Source organism: Artemia franciscana, unplaced genomic scaffold (genome assembly GCF_032884065.1).
Source record: "Artemia franciscana unplaced genomic scaffold, ASM3288406v1 Scaffold_2665, whole genome shotgun sequence".
Classification (NCBI taxonomy): domain Eukaryota; kingdom Metazoa; phylum Arthropoda; class Branchiopoda; order Anostraca; family Artemiidae; genus Artemia; species Artemia franciscana.
In genome coordinates this window covers 17,698-35,073 of record NW_027063467.1, presented here as the reverse complement: position 1 = coordinate 35,073, position 17,376 = coordinate 17,698, and the positions used below count along the sequence as shown (strand labels likewise).

Genomic DNA, 17,376 nt, shown 5'->3' with positions numbered 1-17,376 from the left:
AATTATGCCAGTTTGTCATTCTGAATCAGGAAACACTTTGCTTTTCAATTGTGTTTGCCATACCAAATTTTGTTGATATGGGTAAATATGAAAAACGGGAGCAAGGCTCATTTTGTGTTCATTTTCTGTGGCTTAAAGGATCATCTGCACCTAGGATCAAAAATATAAATCCAGCGTCCGAATCCAGATGAATCTATCAAGATTTAACTAATTTTTAATTTTGACTCTTTGAATAGCAATTTTTCCTTCCTAGAGTCTTTTTACTTTAAGTAAAATGCTAATTTTTCATGATTCCATATCCTACCAACAGGCTTTTATAAAAAGAATTATTAAAATATTTACAAATACCCTAAATAGAATTAAATTGTAATTAATGTACAAAAACTAGTCTGAGGCCTTATTTGTTTTAGGCCAATTTTGAGGCCTTAGCAATGAAGATTAGGAGAGGCACTATCTAGGATAATTAGCAATAATCTTGTACGTTATACATTTCAATTGTCGTTTATACGTTCATTAAAAAAAACAAAAACAGATTCATTAGGCTGTTGCATGGTAAAAATAATAAATAATAATAAAAATATAAAATAATAATAAAATAAAACTTAATAATAAAACATAATAAAAATAATAAATGCCCTTGTTTTTATTTTAATGTTGTTTTTTAATGTACGTTTCTTATTTAAAATATCGTTTTTACTTTCATTACAAAAACAATTAACCAATCAGATTCATTAGGCTATTGATGCTTCCCTTAATTATGCAGCAAGAACAGTCTGTCTCAGTTAAGACAGTTTAAAATAGTTTCAGTAAACACATTGTGCATACAACTAATATTCACTAGGCGGAATGGTTTTGAAATTTTCAAAACATAATTTTCAACCCGGTCTTTTCAAATGGCATTCTAGCTGATCTTCAGGAAACCTCACTAAAGGGAGAGTTTAAAACCCTTATAATTAATGCTTATGCATAAAATGATACTAAAGCTACTACTGCCACTAAAGCTAGAGCTACTACTATTAATTCTAATGCTACTAATACTATTGCTGTTATTAAAACTAACAGTATCAAGGCAAAAAAAATTGGGAAATATTGAAACTGTTTGGAACTAAGTCGAAACACACTCTTCCAACACTGGTTGTTTGGAAGACTTCCTTGTTAATCCTCTTCTGATTTCTATGTCTAAGAATATGCCTCGTGAAATTTTGGCAAAACAACATTTACCTGAATCTGGAACATAGAGGAGAAATTCTGGAAGCTCCATTCAATTACACCAACAGCAATTTATCTGAAATTTAAGTTAACAGTTTCTTTTTCTCTGGTTTAAGTTCTGAAAATGCAATTCCTGTTATTAGACTAGAATTTTAAGCCATATCAATGAGTTATTTTTTTTTTATTATTTAGGAAATGAATATGCAGTGAGCATGCAGTGAGTGGGCGTTTCAGTAATATTTTTGGAACGGCTTACCGTAAAAGGATGAAAATTCTGGGGCATCATGGGTGGGATGTTCAACTGACCAAAAGGCAATATGTACCTACTAATACTCATTTAATGAGGGAACCTCATTAAAGGGAAAGTTTTTAACTCTTACAATTAATGCTTGTACCTTAAATGATGTTTATTCCTAAATTTCTATACCAAGAGGAATTTCTCAAGCTGATTTTGGGTACAATTATCCACCATTCTTTGCATGACATGAACACAAACTTTTATCTTTGGGCGATATTTTTCTATTTTTATTTTTCTTTTTTTTCGATTTTAATTCTAAACATGGTCTCAAAACCTCAAAATATTAGCTTGTGAATGTTTATTTTTAGGAGATCACGTAATAGAGGATTTTTGAGAAGAATAAACTCTATGTATAAGTAGGCTTCATTTAATATTATATTTCAAAAAGGCTCTGCTTCTAAAAGAGACGACTCAAACAAATTTACATCGAATTCAATATAAAAACAGGATTTTTAAGGTTTTAGTTATCTTTTTCTTTTTAAAGGATTTCAATATGAAAAAAAGTGTGTATTATAACGCCTAACTAAATTCAGTGACTTCAGTTCAGTATAAAATGTATAAATTATGTCAGTTTGTTGTCCTGAACCTGGAGACATCTTGTTCTTCAGTCATGTTTGCCATACCACAGTTTGTCGGTATGGGTTAAAATATTAGCATGTGGAAGTTAATTTTTAGGAGAGAACACGTAGTAAAGGTCTATAGCAAAGAATAAACTCTATGTATAGGTAGGCCTCATTTAATACTATATTACTGAATGGCTCTGATTCTAAAGGAGAAGACTTGAACAAATTTACAAGGAATTTAATATAAAAAATGTCTACAAAAAGTAGTTGGTAAACTGATTCTCGTTCTTGTGAAGTGAACATTAAGTGCTATTTTTATTTCATGTCTTTTTCAACGGAAAATTGCAATTCTCTTATTTTTTTTGTACATCTGAGATAAATTTCCTGGTTTAAGCTCCAAGCAGTCTATACTGCTATATCCAGTGATTGTGTTTAAGTAGCGCCATCTATAATTCAAATCACGCGATACAAGCAGTCAATAGACCACGGGAGCGTATCTCTTGTTCCTGAAAAAAAAAAAAAAAAACAGAAATAAAACAAAACCCTTGTAACTTAACAAACTGTAGGAAAAAGAAATACTTGTACTAAAGATTAAAATGGAAAAAAAAAACAACTGAGGATTCAAAAAGAAATAAAATTATACAGGAACCGAAGGCCCAAGCTGCCGAGCACAGCAAGTGGGCTGAGTGGATTGATTGGATTCAGGCTCCAGCAAATCAATATCTCTTTTTTCTTGGGGGGGGGGAGGAATGTGGATTTTGCTACTCCCTACTGCACCATCAATACTGTAAATATTAAAATTTCCTTTAAAGAGATAGTTGAATATATTTCATGAGAAAATAATGTTACCCGTATATAGTTATTCCGTATACAATATTAATTAAAAGTGTTAGTTTTATTACTATATAGCCTACATCTTAAGCCTAGTAAAATGTCTTTGGTTTAGGTGAATCGAATATAATGCGTAACTTTCATGAAATACTCGTATATATTGAGCCAGTACAATTATCAAACGGTGAATGACAACAAACTTTAACTCGGCCCAATAGTAACTGCACTTCTAAAAAAAGAAATTTGGACACCAATAAATATATCAAAAGAATTACGAATATTCTTTTTATTGTAATTCCAAATATATAAGATTCATATTACCCTTCAAAAACTGCAAACATGAGAAAATTTGCGTGATTTTCTAAAGGGGAGGCCTCCCTTCCAAAAAAAGGAAATAACACCTAAATGAAAATCAAACCATCAGTTTCAGCATATTAGAGAACCACTAATTGTTTCAGGTCGCTACCTCCAAAAATGTAGGATTTTATATTTTGTGCCAGGAACAAAATCACAGATGTGTGTTGATTTTTTACTTTGCTGGGGGTGGGTTCCTAGGGGTGATGGTTTTGAACCAATGGTCCAAGAAGATAGACAGAGGGTTCGTTCAAATGGAAATTAACAAAGTTCCTGTAACGTATGAAATATCCGGTAATTACGCTTTTGGGGATTTCATCCACCCCCCTCCACAGCTCTCAGAACAATGATTGTAAGTTTGGCTATTTGTTTACAATGTCGCTCCTTGCTTTTAGTTAAAAAAAAAAACTGATTTTTTATTAATTTTTGAGTGTTTTTGAATTAATACATGTTTTGATTTTGGCTAACCAAACAAGAATAATTAAAATGCAATTAAGAATCTTTTTTTGCCAAATGGTTTTCTCATAGTTTTGATCGAAAGATTTTGAGAAAAAAAGGAGTGGGGTGGAGGCCTAGTTGACCTCCAATGTTTTAGCTACTTATAAGGGCAACTAGAACTTTGAATTTTTCAGGAAAGTTTTTATTATTAAAAGATATACGTAACTTACCAATTAACTTAGGTAACGAACTTCTATATTCGCCTGTTTTTATTACGTATATAAGGGGGTTCCCCCCTCGTCAATATCTAACTCTTTACATTAAAGCTTGAATTTTGTTTCAACTCCTTAAGAATGACCCCTGAATCACAAAAGCCGTAGAATAAACAGTTGAAATTACTAAAAATACTTTAGAGTAAAGAGCAAGTTATTTAGAGGAGCTGAACCCCTCATGTGCTTAATAATTTCTGCTCATTTTAAGTATTAATGCTGCTTTTTACCTTCAGTTTAAAAAATATCTTTTTTTATTCTTTCTTTAAATAATACTAGAAAATCCTGCGCCCCCTTAATGGAAATTCTCTTCCTCCAAGACAATTTCCCCCATGAAAGGATCCCCTACGTAACCCCCTACCAACAAATCAGCCTGAAAACGCCTCTAAACTACCCAATAACCATTACTATATGTAAACGCTTTTAACAAATTCGTAACCTTAAGCCCTTTCTAGGGGGACTGTGGGGTAGTAAGTTGTCCCCAAAGGCATAGTTGTTAGGTTTTTCATCTATGTTTGAATAAAATGGCTATCTTGGAATTTTTTCCGGTGACTTGGGGAAAAATATGAGAGCGGGATCGGGCCTCGGTGTCCTCCAATTTTTTTGGTCACTTAAAAAGCGCACTAGAGCTTTAAATTTCCGTTAGAATGAGCCCTCACGCGACTTTCTAGGACCACTGGGTCAATACGATCACCCTTCTGGCAAAAAATACAAAATTCCACATTTTTGTATATAGGAGCTTGAAACTTATACAATAGGGTTTTCTGATGCAATAAATCTGATGGTGTGATTTTTGCTAAGATTCTATGATTTTTAGGGAAAATAGGATTCCATGATTGTATTTTCTTACATAAGCCAAATTTTCTCAGGCTCGTAACTTGTGATGGGTAAGACTAAATTTGATGAAACTTATATATTTATAATCCATATTAAAATGTAAATCTTTTGATGTAACTATTGTTATCAAAATTCTGTTTTTACAGTTTCGGTTGCTATTGAGTCTGGTCGCTCTTTACTACAGTTCGTTACCACGTACTGTTTGACCTGTGGGATTTTGTATTATTTGCCAGAAGAACGATCAAGAATTCGTGGTTATTGGTTTTATCCTGTTTGTATTACCTAGGGATGATCGTATTCAACAAATGGTTGTAGAAGATCTGAAGAGGGTCCATTTGAAAGTAAACTAAAAGTTCTAATGCCGTTTTTAAGTCATTAAACAATTGGAGGGCAACTACCCCAAATCCCATGATTTTTTTTTCTCAGGGTAGTTTGATCAGAATTTTTAGATTTTTTTTCAACTTAGTAGAAAAAAAATTATACCTTTAAAAGTAGCAAGACCCCCAGAGCCCATGGGAAATGGCTTTAAGATACGAAATTTGCCCATTGCCTGTGTATGGTATTTATTATTGAGATTTATTCACACATTTTCGAAGGGGATATTTTGTGCTCGGGGGTTAGTTTCCGCGGAAAGAGTATTCCATGGGGAGCAAAAAAAAAATTTATTTGCCTTACTTTCGCTTTGTCAACTCAATTTTACAAGTGCATATGTTGTGGGGGAATGATTCGGGAAAATTTTTAGAGGGAAATTTCCAGAGATTTCCGGAGTGACATAAAGAGAAAGGAGATTTCCAGAGTGACCTAAAAAACGATTAGAAATTTAAGGCTATTTAAAATCAAAGTTTCCTAAATACAATTTTTTAGGCTAAACCATCCGCAAGAAATTTTACGTAAGTGGGGGATAAGGTTTTACATGGAATAGGGTTATTATTTTATGTGGAATGAACTTCCCACGGAGGAGTGATCAGTGAGGGTATGGAATTTTTCATGGAGGGTAAGCCACATTTACCTGCATTGTTTGAAAAACGATCAGAAATTTTTAAAAAAATCTAACTTTTTCAGCTGAAAGTAAGGAGTAACATTAAATTTCGAAACCAACAGAAAGTATTCCATATATGAAGAAACACCTCCCCTCCTCAAATTTTGTTCGTTTTGATTTTGACTGTTGCTGCTTCTTTTCACTTGAAAAAACTGTTTTTTATTTGATAAACTGGGCGTAATGAGCTGCATTAAAATTTAATATAACTGAAAAGCATTTCATATATTAGGAGGGCTACCCCCTCCCTTATTCCATTTTGTTAGTACTTTTAAAAACCTTCAGATCCTAATTAAATGACTTTTGAGTTTCAAAGTAGTTCTTAAGGAATTGGAAGAAAAAGTCAATCTTTTGCGCAAAGAGGGGGCTGGATATTCTCCAATTGCTTTTGACTATTAAAAGGGGCACTAGTCTTTAAAATTTCCAATTGAACGAGCCCCTCTCGAAGTTTCTATGACATCTCCTTCTTTATGAAGTTCCCTGGCCTACAAAAAAAGAAAAAAAAAAAAAAAAAAAAAAAAAAAACACATCGCTCATTACTTAGGCAGCACTATTGGGCTGCCTATGATTATCGACTTTGGATGCGTTTTTGTGACTCATGAGCAGCCAGGCAAAAATGGGTGAGAATGGTGGCCTCATTATTCCCTCTCTTTAAGGGATTAATATGGAAGATGAAGGCCAGGGGACCTAAAATTCCTCAACGACATACCCCAAAAAATAAAATTCTTTACGACATTCACGCAGGACTTTTTTGGTAAAAATTAATAAAAAAAATTATCCAAAAAATATGTTGTTTTTTTAAAGTAAAGGGCTTCATAAAACCAAAATAAAGACAAATTATCTTCAAAGTAAAAAAACTATGCAATCTAAAAGAAAAAAAGATTTAAATATTTCTTCCCACAAAAAGGCTATATTAATAAAAAACAAACAGAAATGGATTTTAAAAACTTTTTTCACAAAGCAAGCTTGTCAAAGAAGAGTAAAGAGCTCCATTAAGCTAAAATGAGTAAAAAAGAAATTGAATAATTTCTTAAGCATAAACTGCCACAAATAAATAAATAAATTAAACCCAATACTAACTAATATTACAAAAAATAACCGATTCAAAGTCAAAAGGGGCAAAACTTCACAGGAGTAGGCCTGACAACCCCCACGCCTTCTCAGACCAGAACATAATCAGACTTAAACAAAATACATTTTAAATATTTTCACGGTTTTACTTTAACAAATAAGGAAGTGTTAAGACTTTAATAAATAAATATCAGAATTTATTTGTATATAAAACTGACAATCCATGTTTAAATCGCAAATTATTATCTGGTCTTGAGAAGACATGGGGGCTGCTAGCCTTACTCCTTTTAAACACAATATCTAGTCTCTGCTAGGTTCGAGTAGGCTGAAATGTAATACCGAGTCTCTTTAATAAACCAATAACATTAATATTCAAATTATAATATTATAATTTAAAATAATTAGGAGAAGTTTTGCAACTTGAAGAAGGTCAATATGATCATTAAAAACTGAAGGTTCAGGGCTTATCAGCTTGGCTGAATAACTTATACCATATAATATAAAGGTTTTAGCGTAAAGTTTTTCAAATTTCATTTATAGTATTAGAGGTAAAAAGGAATCACCGAGTACATAATGTGCTTGTGAGTCAGTATAATATGTATGTACATTTAATTTATGGTTATTCAGGTTAGGTTATTCAGGCCTTCCTCTCTTTAGATATCTGGTGAGAGTTTTCTCTTTGGCTCTAAAGTCGATAGGATGGGATTCTGCTGTAGCCCTTATTGTATCAGTTTTAGCAGATAAAAAAGACGCTGGATATTAAATCCATAGAAGTTCTTTGAACAGATACCATACAGCCATACAAAAACCATACAGGTATTGCCTATAATATGGTGGATTCAATAGCAGCTTTATATAACTCTCTTATGACAAATGGATTAAGACCCAAAGTGGTTATGGTGGCACATAACAATTTGATTGAATATTGTCTGACGACTTTTACTTTACTTTCAACATGTTCATTCCAAAGTAATTTCCTCTCCAAAATTCAGCCCAAGTATCTTATTTTATCACTTATTGGTATATTGCGACTTAAAAACTGAAGATTAATTTGTTAAATTTCTCTTTCAAATTCCCAGTGAATGGGCCTGTGACAATTGCGGACGAAAATATTCTTGGAAACAAACATAGAAAGTATTGGTGGCTGCCTAGGCTCTTTTTTTATACTAATGCCGCTTGGTATGTCTTGTTGTCTTTCATGACTTCGCCTACTATAGGGTCTTACGCTATTTCTATCGTATTTACGGTCACCTCTTTCATGTTCCATTTTTCCTCTTTGCTTCTTCTCGACAAGAGATACGACACTTTCTTTCTTCTTTTTTGTATGTTTCTAAAAAAAAATAATGGTTAACTAGAAAAAAGGAGAATAAAATACAGAACGTACTATATTGATCATAATTCTTATCATTCTTATCATTCTTTCTTTCGTATTCTTGAGCTTCATTTCCACTATCCCATTTTGTATGTTCAGGACTTAAAGGCCTTTTTTTTATTCTAATGCCGCATGGTATGTCTTGTTGTCTTTCATGACTTCGCCTACTAGAGGGTCTTACGCTATTTCTATCGTATTTACGGTCACCTCTTTCGTGTTCCATTTTTACCTTTGCTTCTTTTCGACAAGAGATACGACACTTTCTTTCTTCTTTTTTGTATGTTTCTAAAAAAAATAATGGTTAACTAGAAAAAAGGAGAATAAAATACAGAACGTACTATATTGATCATAACTCAGAAATAACCTGAGTTCGATCTAGATTCTTTTAAATTTGTCACACTATGTGTAAAAGATGTCTCTAATAAAATGTATAATGCCCAAGCCAAACGATAGTTAACTAACCGAAAAAAAAAAAAAAAATTGTGGATGATCTGGGTTCTCCCTTGATTCTAATGTCACACTTTTGTTCAAGAGGCGGAAAACTGAAAAGGCATGAATTGGCTTGAAAATTCTATATTAACCCTAATTTATTCTTAAGTATATTCTTCAAAAACTGTGTGTTTATATCTTTTGGCAGATTAACCACACAAAAAGTTTCCCCCTTTTCTGACTGTGAAAAATCTACCTTTGATCTCCACTCTGATTGGTCAATCACACAGTCGTGCTTGAAAGTTGAACGTAGCCCAACTTACCAAACTACGCACAGGATATAATTATTGGCATTGTGGTCTGGAGTAGTCTGTTTTTATCCACAATTTTGACTAGACTATGGCTTGGGCACAACTTTCGGTAACAAGAGTTTTAGTAAGACTACATCCTTTCCTTGACTAACAAAGAAGAGTTCACTAGTAAAACAAAGCTCAATAACAATTAAACGAAAGCCCCTGAGCGAGAAAACATGTATCGACACTCTATAAAGGCATAAGAACTTCCCCAAAAAATTTAAGGCTCCAGTGCCTAACGGGTCTTTTGAATTTCTTATAGTGATAAAGCTAATAATGTAACTTGTATTCTTCAAAAATCGTGCCCACAAGGAAGCATACTCTCTTCTTTTTAAGGCTTCAGCTGAAATCAAAATTTCAGCTGATTCTTTAACTGTTAGCATAACCCCACCTCCCAAGGAATGAAAAAAAAAAAAACGACATTAAACATATATCTAGAATACAGTCTCCAAAAACAACTCCTACGATTCTGTTTTTGAACTTGATTGTGTGACATAAAAACGTGTCAAGTCTCAAAAATTAAGTAGCAGCCACAGTATGAACTAATTTTTATATAACTAGATATATTACAAATTTGTTTTCAAACCGAAAAATTGAAAGGACACCACTAGATACTTACAGGGCTTCTGCAGTGTATACAAAAAGCCAATGCTTACGAAAGACTTATTTGCGGAGACAATTATTACGAAAGACTATTTATGGGGAGGGGACAAATATCAATTTACTAAAAATCACCCATATTAACAAATATATACATTGCGTTAAAAAAATGGCTAAATAATATAAATAAAGAATTATGGGAGTGTGATTAGGTCTTTGGTCTCCTCCCACGTAGGCACTATCAGTAGATCAAAGAAAACTGAAATATTTAGAGATCATGTTCAGACAATGATCGCTGCATTGTTTGCAATTTCTAAACCTCACTTAAAATAAAATTGAACCTTGGTACCATTCTAGAATAATATTTATATAATTTTTAAAATAACAATTTAAAACTCGATACTAATTGGACGAGCCGATACTAAAGCTGTTCATGTCTATGCTTTTTCCCAAATGACTTTGACCCAAAAAACTCAGTTCAGGTCAGTTCAAGAATCAGCTAAGGTGAAAGCTGTGCTGAAAGGTGGTAAAAGGTCAACACTCATTTTACAGCAGGGTGGGGAAGCCATGGAATGATCTTCCTCCTAAAACATTTCTAACAGATGACATAAACAGATTCAAAACAAAACTAGCACAAACAAATTTTCAAAGTAAATCATTTTTTTTAAATAATTTATAGTATTATTTGTCAGTGTTTGTTGTAGTCGTTCTTAAGTGTTGGATCAATATTTGATAGGTTTTGATTGTAAGTGTTATCAGTTGTTTTTTTCTTTATATTATATTGTAGCGTACTCCTCATTTTTTGAGGGAAATAAAGAAAATAAATAAATAAAAAAATAACACAGCAAAAAAAAAGAGGTCAACACTCATTTTACAGCAGGGTGGGGAAGCCATGGAATGACCTTCCACCTAAAACATTTCTAACAGATGACATAAACAGATTCAAAACACAACTAGCACAAACAAATTTTCAAAGTAAATCATACTTTTAAATAATTTATAGTATTATTTGTCAGTGTTTGTTGTAGTCGTTATTTTCATTGATTTGTATGTGTGTATTATGTTGTCAGTTTTGTCATAACTTTTATTTATTATGTTTATTGCGACAAGCTTGAAAGCTTACCGTATTTGGTATTAATAAATAAATAAATAAAAAAAAGGCGTAAAAGTTTAAAAGCGTAGGACTGATGAAAAATAACACAGCAAAAAAAAATCAAAATTAACAATTAGCATCACCGTTTTTGAATCCCTCACTATTTTGGGGTAGGGATTTAGGTGGGGGGTTTGTTGTCATCCTCCAATCATTAGCTCTTGGTGCTAAAGCTTTACTAGTAATTTACTAAAATAAATCATCAACAGATTTTGTAAAAAAAAAAAGGTTTTACACTTTTTAACAGCAAGATTTTTGACAATATTAACAATTATATTCAGAAGTAAAACTAATGGTATCTATTATCCCTGACTTAATTCTCTCCTATTATGAGCCCCAGAACAAAAATCAGCTGAAGTAGGACTTACTATACAATTGGGATTATTTTTCCTAATGTTCACTTCACAAGAACTTGAATCAGACTAGTACATTTTTCGAACGAGCAAAAAGAAGAAGCAAAAGAAAGATTGATCCATTCAAACTCGTTTCACCTGGATTTTCAAAGATGTATGCTTTTATTTCATGTTTTAATCTTTCAGCGACCTTTTTCTTCAGCTTTTATATTCCCTTGATACTGTGAAGTGCATACATTGAATTTGGCATGTTTATCAAACTGAGTAAGATGTATTTTTGTCTAGCCATTGAAGCAAGCATTACTTTGCAAGGAGGGGTATTTCAGAGGTAATGATTAAAGTATCAAACAGTTCGTGGTAACGAACTGTAGTAAGGAACGACCCGGCTCAATAGTAACCAAAACTCTAAAAAACAGAATTTTGATACCAATAGTTACATCAAAAGAATCGAATTTTAATGCTGATTTTAAATATAAGTTTTATTAAATTTAGTCTTTTTCATCAAAAGTTACGAGCCTGAGAAAATTTGCCCTATTTTAGAAAATAGGGTGAAAAACCCTCTAAAAGTCATAGAATCTTAATTAAGATCACACCATCAGATTCAGCGTATCAGAGAACCCTCTTGTACAAGTTCCAAGATCCTATCTACAAAAATGTGGAATTTTGTATTTTTTGCAAGAAGACAAATCATGGATGCGCGTTTATTTGCTTGTTTTTTTCCCAGGGGCGATCGTATCGACCCAGTGGTCCTAGAATTTTGAGAGAGGACTCATTCGAACGGAAATGAAAAGTTCTAGTGCCCTTTTTAAGTGACCAAAAAAATCGGAGGTCACCTAGGTCCCCTCCCACGTTCATTTTTTCCCAAAGTAGTCGGATCAAAATTCTGAGATAGCCATTTTATTCAACATAGTATAAAAACCTTATAACAATGTCTTTGGGGACGACTTCCTCCCCCACAGTCCCCGTGGAAAGAGCTGCAAGTTGCAAATTTTGACCAGTGTTTGCATATATTAACGGTTAATGGGAAATGTAGAGACGTATTCAGGGGGATTTTTTGGTTGGGAGGGGGGAGTTGATAAGAGGGGGCTATGTGGGGGAAATTTTCCATGGAGGAATTTGTCATGGGGGGAAGAAGATTTCCATAAAGGGGGCGCAGCATTTTCTAGCATTATTTAAAAAAACAATGAGAAAATAAATATGAAAAAGTTTTTTTCAACTGGAAGTATGGAGTAGCATTAAAACTTGAAACGAACAGAAAATATTACGCATATAAAGGGTTCACCTCCTCCTAATACCTCACTCTTTACGCTAAAGGATTTTTAGTAATTTCAACTATTTATTCTACGGCCTTTGTGATTCAGGGGACAAAATTTTAGCTTTAATGCATAGAGTTATTGACGAGGCATTGACAAGAGGGCGAACCTTCTCATATACGTAATAAAAACATACGAACATATAAGTTTGTTACGCAAGCTAATTCGTAAGTTACGTATATCTTTTACTAATGAAAACGCTCGTAAAAACTAAAAGCTCTAGTTGCCTTTTTAAGTACCCAAAAACTTGGAGAGCAACTGGGCCTCCTTCCCCTCCTTTTTTCGCAAAATCATTCGATCAAAACTATGGGAAATCCATTTAGCCAAATAAATAAATATGCAAATTTTGCTTTAATTATTCATCTGCGGAGAGCCGAAATCAAAACATGGATTAACTAAAAAACGTTCAGAGATTAAATAAAAAAAACTAGTTTTTTAACTGAAAGTAAGGAGCGACATTAAAACTTAAAACAAACAGAAATTACCCCGTATATGAAAGGGGCTGCTCCTTCTTCAACGCCCTGCTCTTTAAGCTAAAGTTTTCACTGTTTTAAAAAGTAGAGTTGAGAGAAAGAGTCAAACTTTAGTGCAAAGAGCAAGGCATTGAAGAAGGAGCAGCCCCTTTCATATACGGGGTAATTTCTGTTCGTTTTAAGTTTTAATGTTGCTCCTTACTTTCAGTTAAAAAAACTTGTTTTTTTTATTTAATCGAACAAGAAAGGACTACTCTTGCAAAGACTTGGGCGGACTTAGGGAAGAAACTCACGCACAGAAAAATTTTGGGCGTAGGAGAAAGGGGAATTTAATAGAAATTCGACCAGTAGGTGACTTATTCAATTATTCAATTATAAAAATTTATTTTAGAAAAATCTTGAAACATTTCCATAATTGAAATAGAGGAAAGGTATAGGTCAGGATTCACTTGTGTATGCACCTAGCCGAAGGAACAAATATTATAATAAACTAAACAAAAAAAAAACAGGCAAATTAAATTTTTTAATTTAATTTTTAATTTTATTTTAATTAAGCCCGTACTCCAAAAAAACGCTGGAGATTTTATGTGTTTAAAGATAATGAAAATATGCCAACTCTTTATATGCATAGACAAAGTGCTTATTTAATTGGCCGGGACAGAAAAGTATGTGACCTCGCAGTAGACCATCCCTCCTGTTCAAAACAGCATGCCGCCTTACAGTACCGTCTCGTCCCTTATGAAAAGGCTGATGGACGACGGGCAAGAGCCGTAAGGCCATATATTATTGATTTGGGCTCTTCCAATGAAACTTTCGTGAATAATAAGCCAATTGAACCTCAAAGATATGTTGAATTACGAGAAAAAGATGTGCTTAAATTTGGCTTTAGTTCTAGAGAATATGTTCTGCTTCATGATGAAAGCAAAGATGACATTCTCGATGATGATTACCAAGAAGACTTTGTCTTTTTAAATCAGATTTAAAAATAATTTAGTTTATATCTTGATTCTGTATATATACGTTTTTATTTCTATTTTTGAAAATTGAATTACATTGTTAAGTTCTTGTTAATTTTTGTTTACTGCTTTTCAGAAACTTCGGCTTCTGATACTAAGAGGTCGTTTCACTCAAGTCTTGGAATGTTTAAAATATGCTTTAGTCTGAAATCACTGTATCTTTGCCTCAGTTGATTAAATTCAAAAAAAAAATTTCAACTGAGAGGAAGCAGCAACAGTCAAACGCAAAACAAGCGAAATCGAGGAGGGGAGCTATATTTTCTTCATATTCATATTAGAAGAACTTCTGTTGGTTTCGAAATTTAATGTTGCTCCTAACCTTCAGCTGAAAATAATTTATTTTTTATTTAATTTTTGATTATTTTTCAAACAATGCAGGAAATGTGGCACTCCATGAAAAAATTTCCTACTCTCACCGTAAACTCCTCTGAGAAAAGTTCGATCCACACAAAATTTTCTTGAAAGTAAGGAATAAGATTAAACTTAAAACGAGCAAAATTATTATGACAATGAGGTGGGGAGTGATTTCGTCAAACCTAGGTCTTGATGCTATAGCAAGATTTTTGCCAAAATCCTTTAAGAAGCGAATCCAGAAGCACAAACGCGAAAAAAAAAACTTTGTCTTTGCCGACTAAATTTAAGATGTGCAGATGTTGCAGGAAAAATTTTCAGTGGTGTTGGGATTGTAGGTTTTCCTATGGGAGGGGGGAATTTTCAGGAAATTTTCGATGGAGAAAATTTCTGTGGGAGATACTTTCCATTGGAGGTGAGGAGATTTCCAGAAAACAAATTTTACAGAGGGGGATATCTGAAATTACTTAAAAACCACTAGAAATTAATGTCTTTTTCCAATGAAAGTATACTAAAGAGAAATTGTTAGGTGGAATTGTCCGTAAGAAATTTTCATGGGAAATTTTCAGCCAGGATCGAATTGTCCAGGGAGAATTTTCCAGTGGAAGAGGGGATTAATTTAAGTCGAACAAACTTTACTTTGATAGATTTTTTGCGTAGAAAGACATTTTAGAAGTAGGAAAGCCAGATTTTTCGGCAGTATTTGAAGAGAAAAGATTGAATTTAAAATAACACTTTTCAACTAAAAGTGAGGAACAACATTGAAACTTAAAACGAAAAAAAGTTATTTTGTATATGAGGGTGGTTAACCCCCTTTCAACACTTTGCTCTTTACGCTAAAATTTAACTCTGTGTCCCAATTATTAAAGAATTACATCTGAAACACAATGGCCGTTTTGATGGAGTATAAAACTTTTTAAAAGTTATCAAAACACTTTAGCGCGAAGAACGAGGCATTGAACAAGAGGCAAACCCCCTCATATATGGTATAATTTCTGTTTGTTTTAGGTTTTAATTTGGTTCCTTACTTTCAGTTGAAAAAATATTTTTTTATTTAATTGCTAAGAATTCTATCTCCGACCAGAGGGCGTGGTTTCTTTGTCCTTTTTTTCGACCTTTTTTAATTCTATCAAGGTCTTTTCGTCGTCATCGCTCATTCTACGTCCATAAACTTTACTAGCGTGCTACACAATCATTTTGTTGTTTTTTTTTGGCCAGACTTAAAAGTAAAATTTATACCCGCATTGGAAAGCCCTACAAAAATTCACAAAAATTTATTTTGATATTTTACAGACATTTATGAATGTTTAAATTTACTAGATTTCATTTGACAAATAGAGGAGGGGTTTAAAGTAAGTATAATAACAATAACTTTTATATCTGGAAAAAACTGTTCTGGTATGTAAACAGAACTTTATAGATTGTAGAAAAATACAATTTATTTTTGTTATTTTAGCCTGAAAAAGAACAGAAGAATATATAAAAAAAACTATCCCTTAGATTTTTTTACTTTTACAAAATTAAACTTTCAATGAAAAAAATGCAAGAAAAACTTCATATTCCTACATTTTCATGAGTCAATGCTTCTGATTCTTACAAAAATGGGGCGGGGAGGGGGCCTAGGTGCCCTTCAACTTTTTTGGCTGCTTAAAAAGGCCACTAGAACGTTTGATATTATTTACGAGCGTTTTTATTACTAATAAATGCACGTAACTTACAAAATAACTTACGTAATAAACTTATATATTCATATATTTTATTACATATATGAGGGGGTTCATCCCCTTGTTAAAACCTCATTCTTTATACTATTGTTTGAATTTTGTACCATTTCTTTAAGAATGGCCCGTTAATCACAAAGGCTGTTTATTTAGAATAAATAGCTCTTCTGAAATTACTAAAAATACTTTAGCGTAAAGACCAAGGCATTGAGGAGGCAATCATATACTAAATAATTTCTAATAGTTTTAAGTTTCAATGCTGCTCCTTACTTTAAGTTAAAAAAATTGTATTTTTATTTAATTTCTCGTTGTTTTTTTAAAATAAAACTGAAAAATCGAGAAAAAAAAATCAGGGAAATTCTCTTTTTCCGAAATTAATTCCTCTATCAAAGATACTCTCAAATAACCAACAATCCCCGCCTCCTGCCACTAGAAAAATCCCCCCTGAAAAAGTCAGTATACTTCTCAATAACTATTACTATCTGTAAACAATGGAGGGAATTCATGACTTGCAGCTATTTCCTTGGAGACTATGGAGGATTAAGTCGTTCTCAAGGATATAGTTACTAGCCTTTTCGACTGTGCTGAACTAAATAGCAATCTCAAAATATTGATCGGTGACTTTGGGGGAAACGAGCGTGGGAGCGGGCCTAGTTTCCCTCAATTTTTTTGGTCACTAAAAAAGGGCACTAGAATTTTAATCTCCACTAAAGTGAGCCCTCTAGTGAAATTCTAAGACCACTGGGTCGATATGATCACCCCTGGGGGAAAAAGAACAAATAAACAAATAGGCACGCACCAGTGATTTTCTTCAGGCAAAAAACACAAAATTTCATATTTTTGTAGATATGAGCTTGAAACTTCTACAGTAGTATTCTCTGATACGCCAAAGCTGATGGTGCAGATTTTTCCCCCTTTTTTGAAAAATAAGGCCAATTTTCGATCTAAACTTGACAAAACTTATATATATATTAAATCAGCATAAAATCAAAATTTTTTTGATGTATATATTGGTATAAAAATTCTGCTTTTGAGTGTTTTAGTTACTATTGAGCCTGGTCATCCTTAATACAGTTTGCTACCTACCAACTGTTAAAAAAAGGAAAATTGAAAATAGATTAAAAAGTATAAATGAAACAGAAAGTCATTACATTCTTGGTACATATGTTTTACATTTTTGACAAGATTTGTGTTTTAGACCAATTCTTCTATTATTTGTATATATATATATATATATACAGAATAGTTTCATATACCGAAAAATATCTTTTCGTTTTAAGTTTTATGTCATTCCTTACTTTCAATTAAAAAACTTTTTTTTTGTTCAATTTCTTAACGT

General features: G+C 32.7%; 1 protein-coding gene and 1 long non-coding RNA gene across 2 annotated transcripts; one reads left to right on the top strand and one right to left on the bottom strand.

Annotated features, from left to right (window-relative positions):
- Positions 1 to 2,298: 2,298 nt before the first annotated feature.
- LOC136042979 (uncharacterized) lies at positions 2,299 to 11,298 on the bottom strand. The gene is made up of 3 exons (XR_010621521.1): positions 11,179 to 11,298; positions 8,158 to 8,236; positions 2,299 to 2,576 (listed from the first exon to the last, which is right to left on the bottom strand). It is a non-coding gene; the product is annotated as an uncharacterized LOC136042979 (long non-coding RNA).
- Positions 11,299 to 13,557: 2,259 nt separating this feature from the next.
- On the top strand, positions 13,558 to 13,932 carry LOC136042980 (smad nuclear-interacting protein 1-like). Its single transcript, XM_065727877.1, has one exon. The coding sequence runs from the start codon at positions 13,558 to 13,560 to the stop codon at positions 13,930 to 13,932; it is 375 nt and encodes a 124-aa protein (XP_065583949.1).
- Positions 13,933 to 17,376: the final 3,444 nt, after the last annotated feature.